Here is a 25,729-nt window from a genome sequence, read left to right as displayed (position 1 = left end):
TGACTTCTACTTTTGTAAACTTCCCATTTAGGCCCTGTGTAGGACATATTTGAGATGATAGGTAATCTTTGTTTAGTGACTGCCTTATTTAGTGACAGTTCACAGTTATGACAGTGATGAAAAAGATAATGGTATGATCAGTCTTCACATTTAGGACCTGCAATATAAAGGAGAGCTGAAGTATGTTCATAAACATGATCACGATTTCACTTAGATGTTGCTTCACTTAGCAATCAAGTTGCCAGTCCCAATTGTGGTCATTGAACAAGGGCTACTTGTATGTGAAGTAGTTAACCATAAATGCTCTGCAAGAGATCAGATTATGCAATCTGCAATAGGTTCCACACATTTGTTTAAGCCCAAAATTGCTGCTACAGATTGTTGGATTGTGCACATCACTGGGGCTTAAGGAGGAAAGTCTGCAGTGGCAGCTATTACCTACTATGTAGGTATTTAAATGCACTATGTATTTCTGCATTTGCCTCTCAGCACAGCAAATAAAGTGATAGTTTATATGTTTGGATCATATATTTGGATTAACTGTGGGAAAAAAAAAAGTAGAGACTTCCGTTGACACTTCTGCGAAGAAGTGGGAAATTTTACTGTTTGATGTTGCTGAAGCACTTAATCAGATTAAGTTAGGAGTTTGTATCTAAAGGGGCCCTCAAGTTTTCATGGGGATGGTGAACTTAAACCACAATTAACTATAGAATTTGTACCATGTGGGAAAAGGAGAAAGAAACTGGCATTGCAAAATGTCTCACCATTTGCAAATAACAGTTTTCTCTTGGCAAATTAACATCATGTAGAAGTTAAGAACTCAGTTTTGGGAGGAACACAGAAATGAAACTATTTTGAATTGTTTTGCAATGTATCACCCATTTTCCTCTATTTCTCTTATGTATGTCCTTGTCCGAAGGTAATTTATGATTACTCTATTGAATTACATTACTGTTTTCTCTGGTAATGTACTATACTGTATGTTCCTGTTCCTTTTTTACTTACCTAGGAGTTGATGCATGCAGTGACTTTCTATTTTGCAGAAGGAGGGTTGAAATAGTTTTTCAAATCAAATTGTTGGTATTTAGGATATTGGATCATCAAACATTTATAGCAGAGATAGACAATTGTAATGGTTCTTCATATGAACTTCAGTTCTCAGCAGCTTGGGAGAATCAAAATGATAGACTAAAGCAAAGATAGGCAGAGAACAAGCAGTGAATGAATGGAGATGAAATCTCTATTAAACCAATAAAAGATAATGGAAACTATAGTTCTGATAATATGATCGAAAGTCTTAGTGTACCCTAATAATCTTGTAGAAACAGTAAATAATGTTCAATTTTTATTTGCTGATTCAGATTAATTCAGCTTTCTTATACAGAGGTAGTGGGGTAAAGTGGTTAAAAGTGTTTGATTAAAACTGGGGATACCAAAGTTCAACTTCACCCTTAGCTATAGAAATTCACTGAATAACTTTGAGCCAATCACTCTCTCTCGGACCTAAGAAGGAAGCAATGGCAACCACTTCTGAAAATCCTTGCCAAGAAAACTACAAGGATCTGTCCAGGCAGTCTCTGAGAATCAGTCATGATTGAATGCAAGAAAAAATGGTTTTGTTATCCATTCTTGGCAAGAATCACAAAACTGCAGTATTATTGGAAAAGGGAATAAAATTGCTCTACAAAATAAGATGGATGCAATTTTGCAAAACCAGAATAAGAGGGCACACTTTATCGTAGAACATTATATATCTATTTTTCTGAAATAGAAAAAGAGACTTGCCTGGAAGTACTTTTCAGGAAGAAAGTAAAGGTGAAAGTCATTTATTATTAGAGTGCATCTGGCTATTTAAACTTATTTTAATCATCTTGTTCTTCATTGCTTTTCCATTTATATGCATGTTTATATGCATGTATTTCTAGTTGCAGAAGAAGAGAATATTTCGGTAAACCTATGATGAGCTACGTTTTGTAACAGGTTTGAAGTGGAGGGTGAGGTGAGTCAGAGCTCCTGAGAGTAAGAAATGCTTTTCTTCTGGGCATCTGTTTCTCTCTGCAAACCTGATGTCTTTCCTCCCCAAATTCAGAGTTCTTCTGAAGGCAGGAGAAACTGCAAAACGGCCAGTCAGGGAGGGGAAGGGGATGGATATATCCCAAGCGATGCAGAGCAGGGTCAGGTGACAAGGCGAGGGGATAAAAAGCAGAAGCTGTGGCCAGCAGCTGCCTTCAGCCAGAACCCGGCTTACAGCCAGCAGCAGCAGCAGTCCAGGGGCAGGAAAGTTGAGTGAGAAAGTGAAGGCTAGCTCCCGCTGTCAGTTTTTCTGTCTCCTCTTCTGTCTTCCCTTCCTGCTACAGAGCCAAGTAAAGGGAAAAAAACCTTCTTTGGGCCTCTTTGCAAGATTAATTTCTGTTACAAGAAATATTACCCTCCCCATTGTTGCAATCATCTTGAGAAGATCCTTCATAAGTTGCAATAAGCATCTACAGCGGTGAAAAAGAATCTGGTCTGTAAGCAAGATGACCACTCAGATCAATTCCAACCTAAACTACAACTACGAATATGAAGAGTATGAATACATGAACCAAGAGGAAGAATGGGACAGGGACCTGCTCCTGGATCCGGCATGGGAGAAGCAGCAAAGGAAGGTCAGAAAAGCCCAGCCAAAGAAAACCATCTCCAGTTGAATGTGAATTTTGTGCTGATCGTCATGTCACTCTCTAGAATGCTCACTTGTTGAAAACTTGAAGGGGGGGGGGTGAAAAATAGAGGAGGAGGGGCAGTGAAAGTTAGGATGATGATTTTAGATTTGGTGTTGTATTATCATTGGAAGCATGAGTACTATCTCACCATGTATTTTGAATTGTGTTGTTTTCTTTATTTGTTAGAATTAGATTTCTGCCCAAGAGCCAAAGGTACATGGTACACCTTCACCTAAATTTCCTCATAGAATAGGATAAAATAGATTAGGTGTAGAGACAGATGGCCCAGTCACTAATAGTGAACTAGAATTTGTGTGTCTTTACTTCAATACCTTACCTCTTCATCATACTGGTAGTCACCTGTTTATATGTGTGCATACATTTGTTTGTCTTAAAGTAAGTACAGTTTTATAGGAAACATAGGTAGTTCTTCATAGATTGAGGATGTTAAGGGTAAAACACAAACCAACCATATACAGGTAGTTAATACATTGCGTTTGTCTCTTCTAATATGCTCCTGCATACCGTTTCTGTCTCTTTGTTGCTGCTTGGGCAGATAGAAAGACCCTCATGAACATGATCCTAGAAATGCTTTCTGAAATACAGTTGACAACATGAGAATAAATGTGGAAGAAAGCCTTTGCTTCTCTAAATTTCATCAGAAGCTCACTAAGTCCTAATTGTTGATGCTCAGAACTTGGGCTTCAAACTGAATGCCTTACTGCATACTGCATACTGCAAGAGTCCATTAGGAACACTTCGGGATTTTATTGCGTGTTTAGATCCAATCCTTCAACTAAGGTCATTCAGCACATTTATAAAGTTCTATGAATTGGTCCAGGGATTAGATAAATGAAACATCATCTTTTCTTGGTCAAAGCTTATATAAGATTTTTGCTACCTTTAGCACTTCTTTTGAATAATGTTGTCTTTTATCTTAATGTATGTTCAATGCAGGTAGATCAAAAGATTATAGTAATAATAGAATTATTTCAGCTCTCCTAATCATATCATGTTTTTTCTTTGTCCTCTGATTTAAAAGGCCAGACAGTATTCCAAGCTCAACATGATGCATATTTATAGAGGAAGATTTAATCAAACATATAGCTTGGAGTCAAACTACATACTGTAGTACATTCAATGTTTAAAGGATTCTCCTTGTTTTGTTTTTGTTAAACAGCAGCCACAGAGGCAATCCCAGCTCTGTTAAAGGTGTAAAGAGGAGTGGTGTTGGTCCTCTTCTTTTTTGCCCTCTTAGTGACATGAACAGCTTTCTACCCATTGCTAATAAAAGTTGAGGGTGTTTTGGGATCATGAAAACATGATTATGCTGCCCCACTTGCATATTATAGTCTGATCATAATATCTGCAGCTGCTCTCTTTGAAACATAGCACGATGTTGTTTGGGGTAGTGATTTGGGCGTTGTGCTCTATCAAGAGCTTGCACAATGACACAAATATATTAAACTCAATTTTATTCTTACTTTATGAAGGAGGCTAAACTGAGTCTCAATGTCTGGCTCAAGGTTACCTTTGAACTTTATAATTGAGGACAGGTTAAACCACAGTTTTTCTAGGTCTGGTTATCCATTGTAAAGCTGTATTGTGCTTGGTTAGAATCCTCCATACATTTTCCTGAATATATTCCATTAAGATTAACAAGAAAGCTATGAAAAGGGCTGTGTTCACACATTGCATTAAGTAAATTTTTAAGCCCATGAGTGCTATCCATCATGATTCCCACAATATGCTAAGCTATTAAGCTTACCGTATTAGAGTGGTACTTAAATTGTCAGTTTAGCATGATAGACCAGTAGAGCTTGTCTATCATGACTTTTGGGGAGGTATGTAAATATAGCCATTTTCTGAAAATGCTTTTTCACAGCATTTTCTTTAGCAATTATTTCTCTTGTAGAAAAGAGCAGATTTTTTTTTTTTGCCAGTTGAGGCTTTGAAAGGTTTGATTTCTAGTGGCATAACTGGCTTTATTTAGAATTCAGAAATCATTGAAAGTTTTTCTTAAAAACTCACAAAAATGAAACAATTTCAGTGGACGCTACCAAAGAATTACCATAGCATGACAGATGAGACAATAAAGAATATATCCAATTTACATCTATAATAATTACATTTTACAAGAATGTGACATTTTTGTTTTTGCTGTTTAGTCCCAATTAGACAAAACATTAGACATCCCTAATATTTCAGGATGCAAATGCTAAAAAGAAATAACCTCTAAATCATTGCTCCACTGCAGTCCAGCCCTTTCAGTGAGATTTCCCGTCCCCCCAACAAACCCACTTGATTTGAATGGCTGGTGGATTGCAACCTTCATAGCTTTACATTGTCCTCAGTCTTTAAGAAAGGGAAAAGGTTAACTGGATGCATATATCCATAAATAACTCCTGAGGGAAGGCAACCTCTTTTCTTGGCATGAGAAAAGTCTGTTATTTGGATTTCAGGAAGCAACATGCTCTCCCAGTAGGACTGGTAGATTTGCAAATTCTGACGGTGTCAGGCTTTTTTCTCCATGATGCTAAAATAAGCTCCCCAAAGTACATTCCTGAAGTCCATATATACAATGATTTGCATGGTTGCTGAGCTTTGTTCAAACCAGTAATCTAATATTGAACAGGCAAACAAACCCAGCAGTTGGCTAGCATATATGTTCTATGAGACAATCTTGGAACAGGACAAAAATAAATGCCATTGTTTCTATTGTGGGCTGCCCTCTGCAGACTTGCCATTTCAGGATATGCCTGGTATGAGAACTGTCAACAGTTGTTGGTAAGACATGATGACGTCCTTAGGATTACAATGGCCATGACACCTAATTATAACTCCAGATCATATTGTAGCACAGGGTCCCTGCAAGCATTCAAACTCCTTGGTGCAGAATCCTTCCATAGATTTCCATAAATGTGGGTGTTATCTAAGAGAAGTCTATTGGTTTATACATCATAATTTTAATCTTAAACGGGGGAACAATTCTGGGAAACTATAATTTTATTCAGTGCAAGAAGATGAGTTAGGAAGACCTGAAAATAGGGACAGATCTGATTTTTTTTTCAGATCTGCTGATTGAAAACTAATGCTAAGTATAGAACTAAGTATGTTTCAGCCCATTCAAGCAGTGCTTTAAGTCTGCAATCATCAACCCACCCACCCACCCACACACACAGAGAGAGAGAGAGTGAAGGAGATGTACCTCTGTTAGAATGTGAATAATTTTTGTTGGATTCTGATTCTTGTTTTCTTGTTGACTCAGTGAACACCTTGAAATCTCTTTTATGTAGAGAATAATCATGGGACAAGCAGAGGATCCTGAAGAGCCCCTCATAGGCAGGCTGTAGACTAATTACCATTGAAAAATGTGGTCTTGTTTTGGGACAGCATGCACTCTGGGCATTATGTAAAGCAAGCACCAGCAAAATATATGTATGCATGTCTCTGTGTTATGAAGAGGTGTTAGGAAGCTACACCACGGGACAGGATTAAAATAAAAATGGTGGAGATTGTCTGTATGTGATGATATTCTGACAAATACTTGGGAAGGGACTATGTTACAGGTTCATTTGGGTGCTCCATTGCGGCTCTGGCTTTAAATTGCCTTGAAAATGAGTGAGAATGAGTGTTAGAACTTGAAAACCAATCAGTCAGTGTAGGACAGGGGTTTTCAAACTTGGCCCTTTTATGACTTGTGGACTTCAACTCTCAGAATTCCTCAGCCAGCGTACTTGGCTGAGGAATTCTGGGAATTGAAGTCCACAAGTCATAAAAGGGCCAAGTTTGAAGACCCCTGGTGTACAAATTCTAGATGACATAAGTTAACATAATATAAGTTGCAATTGTGCAGTTACTTACTTGGGAGCATGAATTGTAGAGTCTAACTACTGAGACGCCATTTTTAGAGCTGGGCAGTTAACAGAGTTAAACTGCCATGTCCTCAGAAAAAAAGTGTATCTTCATCTTCAGCATAATACAATTTGCCTTTCCATTTGGGCATTTCTACTGAAAACCCCCCAAAGCTTGTTCTACAAAAATAGCCCACAATGGCAAGAAGAGAAATACAACATTGATTCAATGAATGTAAGAGGCATCTTATGTGTATGAAACAATGCAGTGAGCTAGTATAAAAATATTGCAAGAAAATGCATATACTTAAACCTCAAACTCCCATAGATATTTTCTGTTGCTCTACATTGGGATCTCTAGGGGGAAATCAAATATACATCTGAATATGCTGTCAGATTCAAAACTCTAGTCTAGGGCACATTTGGGACTCCATAGGTAGGCAAGACCCAGAATTATATTGTTGTAGCATGATTTCGCTTTAGTGCAGGATAAAAGACAGAAGGGGCCTGCCTCCATTTATGAAGGTTTTGTGAGGGCTAATCCTTCACTGAGGATATATCCACCCTATAAAACATCTTGTTTGTAGGCACAATAGCTTCCTTCAAAAATCCTTGGTTTTCCTACTCTGGATGTGAATGGATACACTTGGCACAGTGCCTGTTTCTTCTACTGAAGAAAGCATTAGTGGTGGAGGCAGAGATGTTGGGCACAACACTGATGTTGAGGAAAGGATTAATAACCCAGCCTACACAGGATGGGCAAATGATTATAAAAAGATTTGTTTATCAGGATGAGGGTTACTGACCTGCTAAATACACAGACTGGGCCAAATGGAGGTGGTGACAGTTGGCATCTACTGTCACCAACTGCCAGAAGAGATTGATTCTTTTCTGAGAAAAATATCTAATGAATTTGTAGATAACTTCATTTGTTCTGTATAGGCTGGTTGTTGTTCCCTATAGTTTTGGGCTTCAGCTACCCCAGTGTGTTTGACAGATTTGACGACTTGGTTTCCTCTGTTATTGTGAATTCTGGTTCTCATTTTGGGTCTGGATTTGGTAATTCTCTTAGGCATTTGGTCCAGCGTGCCTGGCTGAGGGATTCTGGGAGTTGAAGTCCATGAATTATAAAAGGGCCAAGTTTGAAGACCCCTGCTTTAGAAAGTTGCATGTACTGTATACACTTAAAAGGGGTGGGCTGCATAGTTGCAGCCCCATTGAATTTTGACCTTCTGGCAGTCACACCTGCTCTCAAGAAATGCTCCTCATTCTGCTTCACAGGGCAAGGCTGACTGGGAGTGAACAATCATCTTGCAGATGAAATTGCCAGGAAAACTATTTTGAAATACAGTAGGAGTTCTGTGATGTACAGCCTCTTCAATTGCCTTAACTGTCTAAAATTCAGTTGAGATAGAATGTAATGTTTTAATAATTGGACACAGTGCTAAGGTTTGCTGTTATCACTGCAGAATATATAACATAAAGGAGAAAAATGAGAAATCCTTTTAGGTGACATTAATAACTGAAATTGCTTCTCCAAATCTTATACTGTAGTGTTATGTGCATGAAAAGAACAAAAGCAGAGGTCATGCTGCATATCAAGAGAAATATGCTAGTAGCTGGTGGATCATGAAGTAGTTAGTCTATGTTAATTAAAAGTGTTATTCAGGTGCTGGGTCTCAAGGGAAATGTATTAGGAAACCACAGCTCTAAATATAATTTTGCTAGAGGATCTTACAAGAGCTATTATGTGAAGCTCTTGTATTAATGCTGTCAATCTTCAGTTCTAAAGATTCTTTTTCTTTGCTACTCGGTGCAGGCTTCTAAATTCCATAAAAGGAAAATGCGTAGTTCTACTATGGTGGCAGAAGCTATATATGTATATGTCTATGTATATGTCTATGTATATGTGTATATATGTGTGTGTGTATATATATATATATATATATATATATATATATATATATATATATATATATATATATATACACATATATACACACTGATACATATATATCAGTCATTATTGCCATGTACATTTCATCAATTCCATTTATTTATACAATTAAAATTAAAGGCTGCTTGGAACCTTAAAGAAAATAAAAAGAAGAGATAAAATCATGTATATTCAGAAAAAAAGCAATAACTATAGGTAACTTACCCCAAAATAACCACTTTACCCCTAGGCCTAGGAGAACAGCCAGGTTTTCAAAGGCCTTTGGAATATCATCAAGATGAGAGCTATATAGGTCTCTGGGGAGGATACTGTTCCAGAGGTCAGGTGCTTAGACAAAGAAGGTGACTCTTTTTGGATCTCAATCTGCTGGATCTTACTGGATGGGCAGAAAGTAGCAGAGATAGGCAGTCCCACAAATAACCAGGCTCTGTACCATAAAGGGCTTTATAGGTGGCAAGCTTTAACCCCCCCCCCCATACATTCATGAAGATGGTCTCTGGTATTATGCCTTAGACCAGACATGTCAAACTCGCGACATCACATGACATCGCGCAACGTATCGGGACTGTTTTGTCATTGCTGGGAATGGGGTGGGCACGGCTTCCGTGTGACGTGTCGGGCCCGTGGGCCGGCAGTTTGACAACCCTGCCTTAGACTATCTAACAATAACAGACTAACAGAGTTGGGAGGGACTTTGGAGGTCTTCTAGTCCAATCCCCTGCTCAAGGAGGAGACCCTATACCATTTCAGACAAATGGTTATCCAATCTCTTCTGAAAAATCTCTAGTGTTGAAATACCCACAACTTCTGGAAGCAAGTCATTTCACTGATTAATTGTTCTAACTGTCAAGAAATTTCTCCTTAGTTCTAGGTTGCTTCTCTCCTTGATTAGTTTCCATCTGTTGCTTCTTGTCCTGCCCTCAGACGCTTTGGAGAATAGCTTGATTCCCTCTTCTTTGTGGCAACCCCTGAGATATTGGAACACTGCTATCATGTCACCACTGCTATCATGTCACCACTTAATGTAGAGGTCGTCCTTATTTCTTCTTTTCATTAAACTATACATACCGAATTCCTGCAACCATTCTCCATATGTTTTTAGCCTCCAGTCTCCTAATCATCTTTGTTGTTTAAGGGACTGGAGGCTAAAATATTTGAAGAACAGTTGCAGGAATTGGGAATGTCTAGTTTAATGAAAAGAAGAAATAAGGACGACCTCTACATTAAGTGTGGTAATGAACAATCAGATATTTGTATATTCTTCAGAAGAAATCTGTCTTGCTAAATTTCCTGGGGCCAAGCAAGTTAATTTTCTAGATATAGTCAGCTTTTATGCATAGCTTCCCTTCGGTAGCAGCTGCATAAATCTGATTCTTCTTTATAGAATTCCAGTTGTGCTAGCTTCAGAATGCTAAGAATGAATAGGATATTCTATTAATAGTTTACAAGCATGCTCCTGAGACTAGCTAAAATTCCAGTGTTTCATAGTAAGACCTTTGCAGTGAATGTTGTTTGTCCACTGTTTCTAGCAATTCAGAAGCAGCATTTCTAATTAGGATTGTTACAGGAGCAGAGTACAATTCTCTTCTCTTTTAGCAATCATTGTTTCTCTATTGCCATAGCAGTAAACAATAGTGTTCTTCCTTACCATTCAGTTGCAGCTTGCTCTGTTGGGTGGTGGAAATTATTTAGATTCCAAAAGGAAGACAAGCAAAATCTCTTGTTTGACCACTGTTCCTAGTAGTTCAGAAGTAGCATTTCTATTTAAGATTGTTATAGGAGTATCTGGAATAGCAATGGGTATGAAAATGTGCAGTTTCTACAACAAGAAGGTTCCTATCTCAAAGGGGACTCTCCATAATATTACAGCCAATAATCTCTCCTGGAGATTCTTCACTGTCTGCCATCTGTGGTCATACTTGGAAACCATAGATTTATACGTAAAGAAATACTGACTAAGAGAGAAAAAAGCATCCGATCAAATGCCTAATTATCTTATAAATTGGAATATAAGTGAAATGTGATATATGTATTGGGAAAAGCATGGGCAGATGTATCCGTAAGAGAGAAGGACTCTGCATTTCCTTGGATAAATTCTATGTGTAAGTAAAAGAAAATTAAGGAGCCTTAAAGTTCATGCAACTCAAGTACTTTGGCCACCTAATGAGAAGGAAGGATTCACTGGAGAAGAGCCTAATGCTGGGAAAGATTGAGGGCAATAGAAGAAGGGGACGACAGAGAATGAGATGGCTGGATGGAGTCACTGAAGCAGTACGTGTGAATTTAAATGGACTCCAGAAGATGTTAGAGGACAGGAAGACCTGGAGGAACGTTGTCCATGGGGTCGCGATGGGTCGGACACGACTTCGCAATTAACAACAACAACAAAAGTTCATGAGGTTTAAGGTAACCTATGTGAAATCAGGATAGTCAGAACATTATAGGACTGTGGTGGCGAACCTATGGCACGCGTGCCACAGGTGGCATGCAGAGCCCTCTCTGTGGGCATGCGCGCCATCGTCCCAGTCAGGCCTTCAGCTGGGTTTTATAAAACCTTTTCGCTTTAGGCCTCCGCTGCCCTGTGCAAAAAAAAAAAAAAGGTTCAATCAATCAATCAATTTCAACTTCTCGCGGAGAAAAAAAAGATCTCACAAAGTTGGAATTGATTGATTGAACTTTTTAATCCCACCCAGTCTGTCGTTTGTTAAGATGTCCTATTTGAGCTCCAAGGAAAGCCAGGAACGCTAAACAACCAACAGCTTTATTCGCTATATGGAAACAAAGTTAGCACTGGGAGTGACTTGCTCCCAGTGCCTTATATACAACAAGCACACCCCACCCACACCAGACCCCACCCTTACCTGGCCCAGTCCCACTCAACAAGCCACCATTAGGGTGGAGTTATAAGGAATCATCTGCCGAGTCCCTAGCCGCTCCCCCTTCCAACCACAGCACTTTTATGCCTCATCTTCTGCTGCTAGTATGCCAACAAGCCATGCAAGGCCGTTTGCCATCAACACAGGTAAGGAAAAGTCCTTTCCCCTTGCTGCCCAGCTCCGCGGAGCACCTGGACACTATTGGGCCTGGCGAGGTTCTTTTGCAGAATGTCAGCAGTCCGGGAGACATGCAAACAGTCCCAACAGCAGCAAATGACACAGGGCGCCTCCTGATGACGTCAGCGAGTCGGGAGGACAGCACTCAGCCCCAACAGCAGTAAATGAAGCAGGGCGCCTCCTGATAACGTCAGCGGTTCAGGACAGCAGTCAGCCACAATGGTGCTGGGACCAGCAGGGCGGCGGACAACAACAATGGCACCGGGAGCCATAGGGCGGCAACATGGATGACGGGGGCCCGCCGGACTGTGGAGCGGTAAACAGGCAACGGATCCACCCGTCCGGATAGTTAGGCCTCGCAGGGTCCAACATTCGGCTCCCCCTACCAAGGAAGGAAGCACAACGGGGTTAGTAGTCACATGCCTTTGTGGCTGGATCAGCCGACGGCCTACCTGGTTTATGGGGAAATTTCCTATGGTATCTATTGACCAGTCTGGGGGCAAAAACGTCTCTGTCCTTTATCCAGGACGCCTCGGATAGGGGATACCCCTTCTAGAGAACCAGGTAATACAGTTCACCCCTCCTCACCCGTGAATCTAAGATTTCCTGGACCTATATTGGCCTGGGGCAACAGGACCTGGAACCTGCCCCTGGGACACTTCTCACACTGGCTTCAACAGGTTGACGTGGAACACTGGGTGCACCTTACCAAGGAATCTTGGCAATTGCAACCACATCGCTACCGGGTTGATAACTTGGGCTATCCGAAAAGGGCCAATGTACTTTGGAGCTAGCTTCTTACATGGGATCTGGAGTCCTTATATATTTTGTGGATAAATAAACTAAATCACCCATTTGGAATGGTTTCTGTGTTCTACGTTTTTTGTCTGCCTGGTGTTTGGCTACCTCCTCTGCTTTTGTCAAAGCCTACTTCACCGTACCCCACACCCCACCCACCCTGGGCGAACCATTCGTCAGCCCAACAGGGTTGAGATCCTTGAGGCCCACACTCCGGGTCTGTAACAGGTGTGTTAGGGGCATCCTGATCCAGAATGCCCGTTCGTCGTTCAAGCCGACGCTAGTGATGTCGCTGTGGGGGCAGTGTTGCTCCAACAAAACTCCTAGAAAAAGTTACAACTGTGAACTTACACCTCTTGGAAGTTACTGTTGGTTGTTTAGAGTTCCTGTTTTCTGGCTTCCTTGGAGCTCAAATAGGATGTCTTAACAGTAAGTTAGCACTGGGAATGACTTGCTCCCAGTGCCTTATATACAACAAGCACACCCCACCCACACCAGACCCCACCCTTACCTGGCCCAGCCCCACTCAACAAGCCACCATTAGGGTGGAGTTATAAGGAATCATCCGCCGAGTCCCTAGCCCCTCCCCTTCCAACCACAGCACCTTTATGCCTCATCTTCTGCTGCTAGTACGCCAACAAGCCAAGCAAGGCCGTTTGCCATCAACACAGGTAAGGAAAAGTCCTTTCCCCTTGCCGTCCAGCTCCACGAAGCACCTGGACACTGTCGGGCCCGGTGAGGTTCTTTCGCAGGTTGTCAGCAGTCAGGGAGAAATGCAAACAGCCCCAACAGCAGCAAATGACGCAAGGCGTCTCCTGATGACATCAGCGGGTTGGGAGGACAGCACTCAGCCCCAACAGCAGTAAACGAAGCAGGGCGCCTCACAATGACATCAGCAGTTCAGGACAGCAGTCAGCCACAATGGCGCTGGGACCAGCAGGGTGGCAGTCAGCAACAATGGCGCCAGGAACCAGAGGGTGGCAACACGGATGACGGGGGCCCCGCTGGACTGTGGAGCAGTAAGCAGGCAACGGCTTCACCTGTCTGGATGGTTTGGCCTTGCAGGGTCCGACATCATTACCACTGCAGCCACGCCCACCCAATGGGCCATGCTCACCCAATGGGCCATGCCCACCCGGCACCTGACGATACATAAGTGGGTTTTGGGTTGCAGTTTGGGCACTTGGTCTCTAAAAGGTTTGCCATCACTGTTAAGGAGGTCACAAATGAGGTGCTCATCTGTAAAAAATGTTCCCCCCCCCTCTCTTGTCTGTGCTTTGATAAAGTGTCTATACTTTATCAGTTTCAAAATGCTACAGGAAATAGAAAGTAGCAGACTTCAGAATATCTCAAGTCAATATATTAAATTCCTTTGTAATCTTTTTCTTGGTTGGATTGGGAAGACTCTGGATCTGATATTTTAGCTCTATGGAGAAGTTTCTGTTAAATGACTAATATAGCACTAGAGAGAGGCAATCTTTCTGCAATAAAATTGTGTTGCCTGATTTGCATTGTAGCCTGTCAGCATTTAGGTAAATCTCTCTTTCTTTCTGCTACCCAGGTGATAAGCAGAAGTTTTGACAAGTCCCTGGCAGATTATAACAATGCTTTTTGAGCTTTGCACTGGGTGTGTTGGGAGGGGGGCTTAGGTTTAATTTATTGTATGATAGAACATTTTTCCTCAGCTTGAATCTCTGAATATATATTGGAGCCTTGCCCTCTTCTTTATGCTAGCAGGAGGTAATCCTAGATGTAATCCAGCCCATATGGAAAGTGCAATGTTTGGGAAGGGTCAGGCAGCATACAAATTTAACTAATCACAATCTATCAGCCCAAACTTAATAACTGTTGGTGAGAAAGACAAAAACTCTAGATAGTGGACATTGGTGTCCTGGAGACAGCAGAGCGGAAGAAAAAGAACTGGAAAATCATTGCATAATATAAATACCTGCAAATAGAAGTAGAATGACTGTAGCAAAAGAAATAAAGATAGTAATAGCGACTTGGATGCAATCCCAAAACAACTGGAGCGCCACTTGAACACTGTTGGCACTGACAAAATCACCACCAGTAAATTGCAAAAGGCAGCTTTACTCGGAAAAGCTTACATCCTGCAATGGTAACTTGAACACCAGCAAACAACAGTATCTGCCTGTCCCAGATCTTTGGGAAGGACTTGGAGGGAAAGTGGATTAAAATGCCAAATCCAGTCTAAACATCTAGCTGATTATACAACCAATCATCATAATCATCATTGTTTTATATTAACTGGTGGTGGTTAGAAATATAAGGATATTAGCCTAAGGATATTAAAAGTATTCACTTAAAACTTCTTAATATTCACAAAATAGTGGTAATGCTTAAGGCACGAAGTCATGAGGGTCTGCAGGGAGGCAAGTGAAGTGTTGAGACATTATCAAATAAATTATGTGAAGAATGCAGTTAATTTGCATCAATGTGTGATATCACCGACATAATTTGTTTCATTTGTGTGATGATACCATGACAAATGAGATATTATTGTGGCTTGTATGGAACTTCTACACAAGAGGTCTCTGACCAATTGATGTACTTTTTCACTATTTCCATTGTGGCCCTTATTGAGAATCCAATTCAAATTCCCATTGTCCCAGCAGCAGCAAATAATTAAATAAGTGTTTGATCTACAATATTTCAACAGGAGAAATACTGCCTCTAGGAAAGACATTTGGATGTCTGGCTCAATTAAGTCACAACTTCCTACCTCTCCCTGTTGTAAACAAAAATCACAAAATCAGCTTTTCCCTATGCCTTTGTCACTTACTATCACCATACAGTATTAACAGTTCCTAAAATGTCCTCAGATGTATTTCTGTTTATTTAATAGAAAAAAATCCCACACTGGGAAACCCAAGAGTTGGATAATTGTTGCTGTAAAGCATTTAATTGTCGCACTGTGACACATACTGATGGTTTTTCAAGATTTCCCCAGCTGCCATCTGATCTCTTGCTCTGCTTCCATGTGTGAACAATAAATGGTCTAATAAATATAGGATCTTTTCCAGACCCAAGGGATATGTAGGCTATTAGTAATATATGTTGGTTGTACCTTGACTGCTCAGAAATGAGTATATTTTGAATTCTGCCTCAATGGTATTAATAGAAGAGATTAGTCCGAGGCAGCAGCTTGTTCTTTCAACACAAGAAAACTGAATGAAGACACAAAGCGGAAGGCTACCTACTATAGAAAGGATGGGGACTGCATCAGCTTATCTGGCTTTGATGGGTATCCCCGGAAGGAACAATTTTAAAGGATAATACTGCAAAAAAACACCCTTAGGGATGCAGTCCTAGACATACTGGAATCTACTAAAAAATGAATCCTACTAGGTTTCTTCCCACTCATTCTAAATGAATTCAAAATGATTTATTTCAGTAGGTATGTATACATTTGATCTGTAAATCTGGGATATTTAGACTTTTCCATGACCCCATGGCAGTGAGATCCCACTATCTAACACATTAAGTAATTACATTTACAATTAACAGTGAAAGAGGAATTAGAGAGAAAACAAAGAATAAGAAAGTTTGGACAAATGATATGTAGCACAGAGAATCCCCCCCCCACTTTCTCTAGGGGTATATGGTGACTGTCATAGTACTATGTAGCTTTCTGATCTCAATATGTCCCTTCTTTGGGCCATATATTTTTGTATGAATGGAAGTGTATGAGAATCGGCTTTTACATCCACAAGAATTTTCTGAGTTGTGTAATATATTAGAGACAGAATTATATGCGATCTGTACTATGCATAATATATGCATTACTGTGTACAGAACAGAAAAACTCTGGGACTTAATTGATTCCAATGCATCATAAAGTCAAATCCATTTCCACACTGGTTAACTTCTCAGACAAAATGTCTCAACCCATCCTCATCCCCACAGTGTGAAAAATGTACCAGATTTTTGCTGTCAAGATAGTTGTGATAAGAATTGGAACATTAATGAGCAACCTTACAAAGCTCTTGGAGTGAAACGTTGTGTATACAACTGCTTTATCTATGATAGTTGAATCATAAACCACTGTACTGAAGATGAGGATAAAAACAGATTTATTGTGAGGACAGTGCCATAAATAAAATATACAAGCAACTTCATACTTTTACCATTGATTGTGTGTGTGTGTGGGAGGGGAGACAGTAGCAACAGCCATAATGAATCAGTTACTTATTCTTCTGTGTATTCAAGCAGCTGCATATTTAAATGTCAATTGTAAGTTAAAATATTATTACAAAACAAAACACAGAACTCCTTGAGTATCTTTGCAGAGGTAAGTAAAATAATGCTCTGGTAGTTTCCAGGAGGGATTTATAATCTCAGCACATCTGGAAGCTACCAGATGGAGAAAGCTGCTTTCATTATAATCTAGCACATGTTTCAGGGACTGTTTACAGAGGCTGCAAGACACTAATTAATTAATAACTCTTCTTATCAGTCTAGTTTAGATGTTCTTAGTTCAGATACCTTTCTCCTTTTCATGTAGAAATTGGGATCTTATGGCATTCCATCCCAATGGAATGATAATTAATATGTAACTTCATCCCAGTGATGCTTTGATGTGTGAAATGTATATGCAATAAAATACACATCATTCTTACTGGAGATGACACTAGCCAATTCAGTATAAATGTATCAACAGGCTACTTTTGTTATTTTACATGTTATAGATGTAGTATGTAACAGCCACCCTCCACCACACTAAATTCTGGCAGTCTATAAAGATGAGAAATACATTTATCCTCCGTAAAAGTTATGAGCATGCATTTATTAAACAGCATTATATTTAACAGCTGGAGTAAGGTAGAGGCTTTTCCAAATTGTCAGAGTCTGTGAGAATTTCTGTGCAAGACAGTTATTGACCATGCTGGTTAGGCAATCTGAAAGGGTGCTAAACTGGGGGAAACTGCGGTGGTCTAAGGGCACTGAGCTGTTTTGAAAGCATCTCCAGCGTTTCTATGCCTTCAGTAATGTTTTAGAACTGAGCTGATTGTGGTTTGCTTTTCCCACTAGAGGGCTCTCTTCCCTCATCGTCCCCTCCGACTCATAATTTGTAAGCGGAATGGTAGCTTGCTGGCTTTTCAGCTCCTCCTCAATACTTGAGGCTGAAACCCTCAAGAATTTTCTAGTTTCCTAACCTAACCTGACCCTGGCCTGACCCTAAGTCTTCAGCTTTGGATCAACCCACTTGCAAAATCCTTCCTAATATATATGGTTGTTATATTGTTATGTTATTGGATCTGCAGCAGCTTTTAGATATTCACCCCTCGTTGTCAGCATTCCAGATCGTCAGAGACAAAGGAAACCAGGGCTTCCCTTGAGATTCCTTCTGCGAGTTTGAGGAGTGAAAATGATGGAGGTAGGGAAGTGCTCTTTGAGAATCTGGAATATGTAATACAGGGCACATACAATATATTGGAAATTATAAAGTAGTAATAATAATAAAGTTGGAAGGGACCTTGGAGGTCATCTAGTCCAACCCTCTGCTCAGGCAGGAAACCCTATACCATTTTGGACAAATGGCTGTCCAGTTTCTTCTTAAAAACTTCCAGTATTGGAGTATTCACCGCTTCTGGAGGCAGGTTGTTCCACTGGTTAATTGTTCTAACTGTCAGGAAGTTTCTCCTTAGTTCTAGGTTGCTTCTCTCTTTGGTTAGTTTCCACCCGTTGCTTCTTGTCCTGCCTTCAGGAGCTTTGAAAAATAGCTTGACTCCCTCTTCTTTGTGGCAGCCCCTGAGATATTGCAACACAGCTATCATGCCAAGCTGAATCTGCTTCTTTTTGTGCCATATCCGTTATCGGACATTGGTGATCATGTTGGCGATCCTGTTTTTATCAGCAGCTGCACGAAAAAGTGCTGCTGAGTTTTGTCCAAACCAGTCCCTTAGATTTTGAAGCCATGATGTTCTTCTTCTGCCTGGACCTCGTTTGCCTTCAATCTTTCCCTGGAGGATTAAATGGAGTATGCCGTATTTTTCTGGGTGTCGCATCAGATATCTGAAATATTCTAATTTGCATTTTTGAATTGTTTTGATGATTTCCCTTGGCTTTCCCAGGTGGCTTATCACCTCCTCATTTCTGATCTTGTCAACCCAGCTTATACATAACAGCCACCTGTAAATCCACATTTCAAATGCTTCTAGTCTCTTCAGGTGGCCTTCTGTCAGAGACCAACTCTCTACTGCATAGAGCAGGATAGAAAAAAATGTAGCATCTGACAAGCCTGATTTATTAAAATCCTATAAATGCTGTCCCTTGTTCTTTGCTAAATACAAGACAGATGTGATGTACATCAGGGGTCCCCAAACCCCCAATCCTGGCCCGCGGCACGCCAGGTCCACACAAACAAGTAAAGCCCCACCCACTGGATGCAGGCAGCACACAAAACCTCTCTCCATGGAGCTGGTGGTTCCTGGTGCCGAAAAGATTGGGGACCTTTGATGTACATTTCTCATAAAGTGAGCCAAACATTTCTAGAATTGTAGTGTTTCAATTTTGACTCAGGATGTTAATGCCTGAAACTGAGCAGCCACGGCTTATTATTGAAAGTGAATAGCTTTTTTTAACCAAGTCCATCACTTCATTTGCAGACGTTTACAGCTTGGTGCAATTCTCATCTGCGGAAAGCTGGAACCCAGATTGAGAACATTGAAGATGATTTCAGAAATGGACTGAAACTGATGCTACTCTTGGAAGTCATTTCAGGTTTGTTTAAAGATGACATCTTGTCAAGATGTATTTCCAGCTCGAAACCTGCCTCATGATTTTTCAATGTTGTGACAGTTCTGACTCTAAAAGTTGTTGCTGATCGAGATGCAACATTTATTATTAATTGCAGCCCTATTAATAGTATCCAAAAAACTAATATGTAAGATAGAAAAGAGAAAAAGGAAAGAAAAGGAAAGCAAAGCAAATGCCAAAATTGCAGAAGAAAAATATTCATATAATCACAACGCTTGTGCAGCAATCAGTTAATTGTTCCAATAGACCATTCTCAGTCTTGCTTTCTCTTTGTAGTATCCAGGACTGCACTCTGTATTTTTAAATACAATTTTAATCCATGTTAAAATCATTTTAATTATTATTTATTGAAAAACCTCGGTTATTAGTTTATAACATTATAATGAAACTAAATACTTGTATAATTATTTAACTATACTATTGTTCTATAAAAGACTTCAAAAAATAACCTTATCTGTTGTATTAAAAAAGTGTGTAATGAAAAGAAAAAGAAAAGGCTGTATACTTGGAGTTCTAAGGAGAAGAAGAAAGAACTAAAATGATAAAAAAGAAAATTAAAAAAAACCCCAGCATCTTAAAAACCCAGACAATTAAAGAACTAAATCAAATTAAAAACTTAGAAGTACCCCTTATCTAAACTGTATCTAATTCTAAATATTTATATTAAACTATAGACACACAAACATACTGTATTTCACTTTAAACATTATGACATTGAAGCATAATCAGTTTCTCTTGCACTTCTCTTTTGGAGTTGCATAAATTTGAATGCAAATGCATCAAAGCAAATTTTATTAAGACAGTCTTTGGAGCCTGGGAGCAAGCATATGTCCAATCTTTTTACAACAGTTCAAACTCAACATATACAAATTTCTTCATAGATGGAAATATACCAGTTTTTGGAGAGACAGTTTAACACAACATTAACATTTTCAACCCATAATTGGCTTTCAAGAACCTCATTAACATGATAATGTTATGTAACCAACAGGAATTACAATGGACATGTCATGGCATATAAGATAAAATTTCTTCAAATTTATTATATTTCTAGCATAAAAAAATAGAGGCCAACTGTTTTTTAAATAATATATTTATTCTATGGAATAATCTGAAGTAAGACCTTGGAATAGAATAGTAAATGTCATTTTCAAATCCTTTATTGCTGTATTTAGAGCAGAGTTCTAGGTACCGTATGGTCCATTAGATGTTGGTACAGAAACAGCCAGCTCGGGCAATGATATTAGATGCTGAGAGCCATCACTGGTTCCTTTTCCTTGGATCTGGATTAAAAACTGGTACATTAATTTTTAATGCTTGAAGCATTCTAAAGGACTAAAAATTAAACTAAAAAAAATGAATCTACAAACTGTATTCTCATAACTGCAACCGTTTTAACCACATCAATAAAAGTAAACAATGAATCGATAAAAATAATGTAAAAGTAAGACAAATCATTTTATTGCATTGTAAATGAGCTCAGTCATTAAAATACAGTAAATATTTAAGGAGGACTAGTTTTAATTTTGTTCATTTATGTATTTATTTATTAAATTTATATATCATCCCACTCACTCTGCAAAGCAATCTCTGGGTGGCTTACTATTAAAACCATAAATATAAAAATATTAAAAACATTAAGTACAGAGAAAAGAAGCAAAAGGCAAGTTTGGTGTGGTAGTTAGCATCTTCTCTGTTAATCCACCAGCCACCTTTGGTTTTAGGTAGCAAAGAGCATGCTTCTCCCACTAGAATAGTGCAACCAGATTCCAATACTCACAAATGTTTTTGATTTTCTTTCCTGCAGGAGAAAGACTTCCGAAGCCAGATAGAGGAAAGATGCGCTTCCATAAAATTGCAAATGTCAACAAAGCTCTGGATTTTATAGCAAGCAAAGGTGTCAAACTTGTCTCAATTGGTGCAGAAGGTATGTGGAAAGTATCCATAACAAGAATTGTCTTTTAGTCAGGAACCTACATTTTTAGTGCTGTTTGGGGTCACTATATATACAATATACCTTCAAATACAACTACGTACTACATTTAAAAACACATGTTTTTTCTATTGCACACTTCTTGTTTGAAAGAGCTGTAGCAAAGTGCTTGTATTGAATAGACAAGGCCCTAGCATCTTCAGGTACTATTGAAAATACTCTTGCCGCTCTTAAAATAGAATCAGATTTAAAAGTAGAACTATGAATCTGCCAGCAAAGTATCATGAAATAAGTATACATGAGAAACATAATGAATCCTAAATGACAGCTATCACATGTTATAATATTATTGATGACCCTGCTGTATATTATCCATTCCATTTATCTCTAGAAATTGTGGATGGCAATGTGAAAATGACCCTGGGTATGATATGGACTATCATCCTCCGTTTTGCTATTCAAGATATCTCAGTGGAAGGTAAGAATATTTATCTATATACTGGTAATGTTGCCTTCAACTTTTTGTGTCAAATAGAATTGATTCCAGGAATATAGATTGATGGAACTGACTATATGGCTTTATTGACAACTGTGGATTTTGATGTAAATATTAGTCTAGCAATAAGGCAACCTATAAAGAAGCATTTAGGACTAAAGGCTGTCTGAATTTGCTGATCTGCTTTCTTCTTTATTATTATTTCTAGTAGGGAAAACAGATCCCATAAGGAAACAGAAATGTGAATTATATTCTCTTCTTCAAAAATGCATTAAGATGTGTGATACTTTTACATCCAACAATCAGGCTCTCCTACAAGTGGACTGATCAATTGGAAACATTGAGTTCCTTGGGAATCATAGGGCTAAATTAGATGATAGGGTATATAAACAGTATGTCACCCTGATTAGCTTTTTATTTTGTACATTTACTTGTAAGCAGCTTTAACAAGTGCTACCATTTGGTTGTCCTTATCTGGCTTGGAAATTAAATAGGGCCAAGCCCGATTAGCACATGGTTGGAAGCTATCAGAGAATACTAACTTGTAGGCAGCATTGGGAAATTGAAAAAATACCTCAGAAGAAGGTAACAGCAAACTAATTCCATATTGTTGATAGGAAAACAGCATGGATGGATCCATCAAGTAATCAGGAGTCAAACTTAGTTCAAAGGAGACTTTAGCTTTACTGTAACTATTTGCAATCTCAAATTATTTCCTCCTTATGGGAACAAATTATTATTATTATTAAAAATAACTTCATGTGGCCAAATGTAAAATTTAAAGAAAGCTCTGTACGTAAACAGAGAGAAATAAACCTACACAAACACACAGAGAGAGGTAATTATGAAGGTTGGTAGGAAGATTAGACACCTGCTTTCAGATACAGCATTCTTGACAGAGATCTTGCTTGATAACTATTATTTTCTTATCATCAAGTAAATATAGTAGTAGCATACAGTTTTGTATTTTCTAGTCCTAATTCATTTGGGAGGGAAGGTGAAGATCTATAGTCATTATCTCCTTGAAGAAAGAAAACAGGAGTATCGTTATGTACTATAATGATTGAATTAATTTGCTGGAATCTTTTTGACATCTTTTCATGAACAGGTGTCTTTTTGCACTATAGAAGAATTCCACTTAGACTTTGATTTAATATATTCCATGTCATTTGCTTGTCATTCTGTCCCACCCAACCATAATTTGATAGTAAAGTTGAAGGTTTTTTTTTTTTTTAGTAAAATAAGGCAGTGAGCTAATGTCTATACAGGGATGTCAAGCTGCCAGCCCATGGGCCGGTTTCATCATACTGAAGCCGCGCCCACCCCATTGCCAGCAATGCAAAAAGAGTCACGATATGTTGCGATATGTCATGGCGTAGTTTGACACCCGTGGTCTATAATGTCCTCAGATTGTTGTGGTGACTTGGCTCTGGAAACTCTCTTGTATGAGCTTCCTACTCAACATGATCATCTGAATCCAGCTTCCAAGTGAAGCAGTCAGAACAAACTATATAACAGAAGAACAACCACAAAGAAAATACAACATAGACTATTTTTATATATATATAAGAATGCACAAATATCTGTCTTTCAAACACAAAAGAATTTCATGTCAGGCTTTTCCAAATGAACGATAATAGTGATTCAAGAATGCAGCTCTCTCCTAAATTATTCGTATTGCAAGATCTGGAAATACAGTTAAAGAAGAAATTCAGAACAACAAGTATAGAATGAAAGTCCTATTTATAGGAGTGGCCAGATTCAAATCATGTCCCTCTTTCTCCTGCCTGCACAATATAGTGGGCTGAGAGCCTCCAGTTTTCTCCTCTGGTTGGGAGGAAAAATTGACACTCTTATTACTGTAATGGGCCTGTAGGGCCTCAGGTCCTTTACTTCTGCCTTCCCACTTTGGTATATAGCTCAGTAGATGGATAGTTTGGCGATGCTTGGAATGGACTTTCCATTTCCTATGAGATGATTATCCATCCAGTAAAGATAATGGGACATTTTATGATCTTGTACTGAGAGAAATACTAGAATTTGGTGCACTGGAGTTATGAAATACAAGGAGAGAATAATAAATTCTTCCTAATGTAAAATGGTTTCTGATCTGGGGAAAATATATTTTATCCAATTGAATGATAACATGTGGAAATTGGAGAATTATTTGGGAGTGTCATATGTAGATACTGTAGCATTTTATGCACTTTTGTAAATATTTTTTAATATCATAAAACATTGAAGTGAATAATTTGGGCAGCTATAGATTCTTCGCCAAACTGTGAACATGGACATTTTACTCAAGTAAACAGCTGCCATCCATTACAGTATACAATATGTAACAGATCAACTGATTTTTATACTTCGTTGGTTAATTTAGAGAATAATTATTCCTGATAAATTTACTTTACCTGATTCTATTATACCAATTAAATCTTTTTAAAAAAGAAATTTCTTATGAATGATGACATCATTCCTGAGTCAGTGAAGCAGGATGTAAACATTAAAGAAAAATAACTGATGAACGGATGGCTACTGTTATGTCCCGAGCCTTGCAAACGGCTCGGGCGTTTGCAGGCAGTCCCGGGCAGGTGCAAAGCTGCCCGGGACCAGACAGGCTGTCGCCAGCGCCGTGCGCATGCGCGGGTGCTGGCGCGGGAAAAGTAACCCATTTACCCGGGAGTTGCCTATATAAGAGGCTGTGAGGCGTTTGGGCTGAGCTGAAGCCATCTTCCTGTAAGCTGAACGCTGAATAAAAGAACCTGAGAACTCCAGCTGCTTCTCGTGTCTGTTTTCCCGCCAAGGACGCAACACTGGCGACGAAGGTGGGATGCCTTGCACTACCTGGAAAGGAAAAAGTGTAAGCTTACCCAAGGAGTCCTGAGCGGCGGAAGAGGAACGGTGTTGACTCAGCAGCTGCCCGCCAATCCAGTGCGCATTCGGGGGTAGGCTGGCTGATAGACCCGTCTCCTGAAGATCCGAAGATGGCGAAAATCGGAAGGCTTGCGGAATTCGACGTCTCACATCCAGAGCGGTGGGAGTCCTACGTATCCAGAATGGAGAACTACTTCAAGGCAAACCAAGTGAGGGAAGATAGCTTGAAGGCTGCCACCCTGCGTTGCGCTTGCGGCCAAGACGCCTTCGAAATCGCAGAAAACCTTGCAGCACCTGTTCCAGTAGAGTCTGTAAGCTACGCAGACCTGAAGAAGCTGCTGAAGGACCACTTCCACCCCAAGGTGTCCGTTATCTAATGGCGCCACACCTTCGAGCAGAGGGATCAACGGTCCGGGGAGTCAGCCAAGGAGTACATCGCCGCGTTACGGAAGGCCGCCAAGCCCTGCGAGTTCAAGGACATCGAGGAACGACTGAGGGACCGATTCGTGTGCGGGTTGAGGCATCGAGAGCTACAACAGAGACTTTTCGCTAAGGAAGAATTATCCTTCCAAGACGCTTTAAGGGAAGCCACCGCGGAAGAAGCAGCAGGCGGCGCCGTCAAGAACATGCGGCCGATCAGAAGCAGTGCAGAGGGTGCGTCCGTGCACCAAGAAGACGTCCGACGAAACTCCGAGGAGGATCCGGACGAAGAAGTCGACCGTCTACACCCCGCGAAGGGAGGAAATCAGAAGGAAAGCTCTTCAGCTCCGCTCAAGTGCATCGGCTGTGGAGGTCGCCACAGGAGAACCGACTGCAAGTTCCGCTCCGCTACCTGCCGGGCATGCGGCAAACAAGGGCACATTGCAGCTGTGTGTCTGGGCCGACGAAAGGCACAACCTCAAGAAGAACGCCGGAAGGGTACCAGAGTCCCCAGCCAGAATAGGGTAGGTTTTTGCGCTTCGCGTAGAAACATTTGTAGGACAGGCACACACAAGCCCATGAAGAAAAAGCTTTCACTCAACGTGAAGCTACAAGGGGTTCCATTATCTATGGAACTAGACACAGGGTCCGCCCTTTCCATCATTTCATTGCATACATTTAGGAAGATTTGTTCCAGTAGTGGGACTAAGGCCAAGTGAAGGCCTTCTGATATTGTATTAACTGATTTTCAGAACTCAAGAGTGTGTGTTAAGGGGGAGGCCACCCTTAACGTGCAATACAAGAGCTTTGAAGGTCCACTAGACTTGTTAGTAGTAGGGGGTGAAAGAACGAGTCTCATAGG

At 39.9% G+C, this 25,729-nt stretch overlaps 1 protein-coding gene across 1 annotated transcript in view; it reads left to right on the top strand.

Annotated features, from left to right (window-relative positions):
- The first annotated feature begins 2,217 nt into the window (after positions 1-2,217).
- ACTN2 (actinin alpha 2) overlaps positions 2,218-25,729 on the top strand; it is a 72,065-nt gene continuing 48,553 nt past the window's right edge. Inside the window, exons 1-4 of the mRNA XM_039366808.1 lie at positions 2,218-2,648; positions 18,994-19,108; positions 20,952-21,071; positions 21,469-21,555. Of these exons, the coding sequence (XP_039222742.1) occupies positions 2,520-2,648; positions 18,994-19,108; positions 20,952-21,071; positions 21,469-21,555 (451 nt within the window). The 5' untranslated portion in view covers positions 2,218-2,519. The remainder of the gene's footprint in view (positions 2,649-18,993; positions 19,109-20,951; positions 21,072-21,468; positions 21,556-25,729) is intronic.

This window comes from Crotalus tigris, unplaced genomic scaffold, assembly GCF_016545835.1.
Source record: "Crotalus tigris isolate CLP2741 ecotype Arizona unplaced genomic scaffold, ASM1654583v1 scf7180000020377.207858, whole genome shotgun sequence".
In the NCBI taxonomy this organism is placed as follows: domain Eukaryota; kingdom Metazoa; phylum Chordata; class Lepidosauria; order Squamata; family Viperidae; genus Crotalus; species Crotalus tigris.
The sequence above is the reverse complement of the archived record's forward strand: the minus strand, read 5'-3'. Positions and strand labels throughout refer to the sequence as shown.